The 4,355-nt window shown below is 46.9% G+C and overlaps 1 protein-coding gene across 1 annotated transcript; it reads right to left on the bottom strand.

Moving 5' to 3' along the window:
• Positions 1 to 687: 687 nt before the first annotated feature.
• Positions 688 to 3,711, bottom strand: LOC112283077 (uncharacterized). Its single transcript, XM_024521361.3, has 3 exons — positions 3,058 to 3,711; positions 2,224 to 2,627; positions 688 to 1,725 (listed from the first exon to the last, which is right to left on the bottom strand). Exons 1-3 carry the CDS (start codon positions 3,170 to 3,172, stop codon positions 1,213 to 1,215), a joined length of 1,032 nt encoding a protein of 343 aa, XP_024377129.1. The 5' UTR covers positions 3,173 to 3,711; the 3' UTR covers positions 688 to 1,212.
• Between the last annotated feature and the right edge of the window lie 644 nt (positions 3,712 to 4,355).

Here is a 4,355-nt window from a genome sequence, read left to right as displayed (position 1 = left end):
TCGTCTGCGAATACAGAAAGACCCCAGATCCGCCAGCACTACACATAAAGAGAGCCATAAAAGTAACAAGGATGGTAAAGGTTGAAAATCTTGTACACCCACTGTTCAGCATTCCTCTCCCGAATATTCATACTCCAAGTTGCCTGTAAATTATCAATATGCTGTGAAATGGTGGAAGTTTCGACGATGATGACGACGCCCAGTTGCCGCGCTGGCTCCGCCATCTGCTCCTCAATGCACACTTCCAAGTGCTTGTGAAGTACCTCTGTAGAGGGTATATTTCCACATACCATACGAAATGATGCACTGAATGCTGTGGGCGTGCAGTCGATGTGTCCAGGTTGCTTCGATGAATGACACATTGAACATTGATGTAGAAGAAAAAATATTGTGTGTTCCTTCCTCTTGGATGGTCAGTGTCCTGAGTTGTTCGATTTCAAACCGCGGTGGACTCAGTGTACACGAGATGAGAAAGAGCGAATCCAAAAATGAACTTTCAATAAGATTATGGTAAGACTACAGTCCTATCATTGTGAAAGTTTGAACTACTTTGAATCAAGACTGAACACAGAAGACATTCCACAGCATGTGAACTTAGTGTCGCTCAACCATGTCAAGATCAAATATTGACTGAATTCGTAGGCACATCCCATATCATTGGTGTATGACAATTTACGATTCTGTATCTTTGAAGACTCAGGTACGAGGAGTTTGTTTCAAGAGTACAAATATTAACATTGAACAAGCTTAGAATGCGTGAGCCCTCCTTGAGTCGGTGCAGCCATGAACAAATTCTGAGCTCGCTCATTACAGTCAAAGGACGTTTGTTTCATATCTATACTTCTAAGAGTAGAGTAAAAAAATTACTTGGCCTGTTCTCACGTCATATCAGACCTCTCTTCTAGCAATATGGAAGTGACATCAACAGCATGAGCCATTGTAATATTTCTCTGGAGTCTAATGTCCGTGTTCACAGTGAGAAATCGGTGTCACGTGATCAGTTCGACTTGAAAGCACTCGGCGTGGTAGTCATAGGCTCGTAGACACGAAAAAAATGAGCTGCAGTGGGTGGAAGCGCGAGGGTTTGCGCATCTGAACCGAAACCAGAGCCGTGGCGAGGGTGATGCAATTAGCTACGGTGCTTGAGGAATTGAGAAAACTAACCTTGGTCAGAAAGACTCTCCTCCCAAAGCTTGCGTAATGAATCAGAGCTCAAGGCCAGTCCCACCAGGGCACACACTTTTCCTCGTACAGGTGTGATAAAATGTAATTACATGAATCATCTTGGCACGAACCCTCCTCGAGCTTCACAGACACGCGCTGGCAAGCTAGCGGTGAGAGAATTTGGTCGCAAATGCTGTCACTCATGTCCATGATGCTGGAGTCCACCATGGAATTCCCAGAAATAAGGCCATCGGTAGTGATCTGATCTAGAGAGGGGAGGGAGACACTGTCCGACGTTGTGTGAGGGCTGTCTGCGTTCAATATTTCGCTTGAAAGGCTGTCGGAGCTAAATGTCACCCTCAAACCTGCTCCCACATGCGGCCGCGTCAGGTCACCATTCCTGGCTTTGTGCGCAGCACTTGTCCGTTCCAACTTTACAGGTGCCTCGGAGGTCCGCGGAGGAGAAGGCTGCGTCGCCGTTTTCGGTTTCTTAAGCTTCTCTTGTGGATTCCCGGCTGGGCTTGGTTGTGGCATTGGCGACTTCTCTTTCAGAGTCTTAACCTGTTAAGAAACACATTTGGAATGAAAAATCAGTTCCAGCCATTGCTCCCAGATGACGAGACTGCTTTACAACTAATTCCACGGGAGCAGGTACAATATTGAAGATGGTTTTCGACTTCTGGCAGCAGAATGAGCTCACTGATCTTACGGAGCATTTAATGTAGGTGAATAGCATGGTCGCAGGAAGAGATGGTTACTGAGTGTGCTGGACTACAAGAACCAAATAGAACTGAAAGTTGTCATCGTTATCTAACTAAGACTTTTCACAATCTCATCGCTCATGATAGTGCTGTGACCAAACTAAGCACCTCTACTATGCGATCTAAATCGTCTAGACGTTTTTTGTGGGGTACAACCAAAAATTCGAATGCCAAACGCCCAAGAGTCCTAATGCAACGAATGAGGAGAACGAACGAAAGTAAGTCCTAAAAGAACGAATCCTCTTTCTCTGATAAATTGAGCTCTTAAATTGGAGTTGTGACAAGATCAGAGCCTCACCGCGTCCTGGAGCTCTTGCTTCTCTTGAATCACAGCATCGAATTCCTTCTTCAGCCGGTTGTAGTCCAGGTTGAGAACCTCATAATCGCGTTCCAGCTGCTTCGTTTTCCAGCGTGCGCGGCGGTTCTGAAACCACACAGCCACTTGCCTGGGCTGGAGTCCAAGCTCTTTCGCGAGCTGCATTTTTCTCTCGGGCTCGAGTTTATTCTCAATCTCGAAGTTGTACTCCAGTGACCTGACCTGATCGAAGGTCAGTCTTCTCTTCTTCTCCACTTGTTGTGTGAAGTCATCGCCAATTTCCTCTTCTGCTGGATCTTCACCGGACGCTTCAAACGCGGCACAGAAGGGACGCTTCTTATCAAAACTGGTCACTGCATCCTCTAGGCTTCCATCTGCGCGTTGAACTGCACAATGCGTGAGCGGACATTTTGTTAGATAAGGCAAATAGGCGTCACTGTTACATAAAAAGTTCTGCGGCGATCGTAATACGGAATTTAGAGCAATCTTGTAAGTCGTATATAAGATTGTGTGATGATTTAAACTCTCAAGGCAGCTTTCGAATCCACACTGCATCTAAACAGTTCTATGATCTCCAAAGTCCACACGTACGCTAACTACTGCCAGACTTTCTCAATTCAACAAGACCCACTCTCAGTATTTCAATCTTCAATTGATTCATCCTCCACCGGTGAACGAAGGAATGTTGTGCTCACGATTCGATGAGCAAGACCACGTAATGCCATGTTCAGATTCCTCATGATAAAACACGCAAATATACAGATGAAAGGAGTGAGATAGAGAGAGAGCAAGAAAGAGAGTATCTAGACGAAGAACCTTGAAGTGTTACAGGAGAACAAGATGTAAGCATGGCAACGAAGGTATCGTTCGAGCTCTCGTTTCGCACAAGCGTGACATTGGAACCACCGTAACCTCTCCCCAAGCTCGCCATCTCGTACTAGGTGTGTGCCAATCGTATGGTACAAGCACAAGCTCACAGGCTCCGGTTGCCGAGAAGTACTTGGATATGTTTGTGTATCCTAGCATTGCCGCAGTAAAGCTCTGCACTGCACCCGTGTTCCCATCACCAGGAAGCGTCGCAACACCACCACTCTCTCTCGCTCTCTCTCTGTCTTCCTCTCTTTCTGTTCCTTAGATCTGCCTTTGCTAGCTACTTATCCAGCTCTGCTCACCAAACCCTCACAGTTCACACTCTCATCTCCCTTCGGTTATTCCCTACTCTCAATCTTCTTTTTGTACAAAAAAAATTCATTTCACGGCTCACCCTATGTCACTCTTCCTCAATACACCTCGCTGTCTGTTGCGAGGATAGACAGATTCACACCGTTTCCGAGAGCCAGCTCGTCTGACGGTGGCAGCATCAGATTTCGCTGAACTCCAAACACGGAGGAAAAATAGCTTGGAGAACCACTGGGCTCATCTCACCATGCGTGCCTTCGAGACATGTTCAGACCACTGAGCTCGAATATTTATCAACATCTGCAGTAGTAGCAGCAGCTGCTCGGAAAAGCGGAAATTGAAATCTCCGCTTGGTCTGGTCCCGCCCCACGAGAGGTGGGCCGCATGATTTTATTCTTATTTTTATTTAATGCAAAAAGGCCTACGGCTCGATATCTCCCCCGCGTACCTTCCGACCGCGTTCATTAACGATCTCCTTAATCCCTCGCTTATTGTAATCCCCACCGCTATAACTAGTCTTCGAGTTAACGCGTCTTTCGTACAGCCTTCATGGCTGCAGGCGTATGCATGCGCTGCCGGTTCTCCACGGTCCAAACCCCCTCATCGAACAGGTGGATTTTGTCACCGACACGCACGACTTCATCCTCAGCTTCCACTCCACCTCAACAAAAATACTTGACGAATTCCAGTCTTCACCGGAACGTCGTTGGATCTCTGTGTCTCAGTCGTACTGTGCTCAGTGGGGACACTTTTGTGGACTTTTGACGCCATCGCAACACAAAAGTGTCCCCACTGAGACCATATTTCCGCGACGACGGACAGCACGAGACTCTAAGGCTGATTCTTCCATTACCGTAGCCCACAGCTGCTGACGAGATCATGTCGAGATGTAGAAGCTCGGATTAGCTGTTTCTGGTGATGTTGTCGTTGTTGTT

This window comes from Physcomitrium patens, chromosome 6, assembly GCF_059467195.1.
Source record: "Physcomitrium patens ecotype Gransden chromosome 6, ASM5946719v1, whole genome shotgun sequence".
Lineage (NCBI taxonomy): Eukaryota > Viridiplantae > Streptophyta > Bryopsida > Funariales > Funariaceae > Physcomitrium > Physcomitrium patens.
This window is presented reverse-complemented; position numbering and strand designations above follow the sequence as displayed.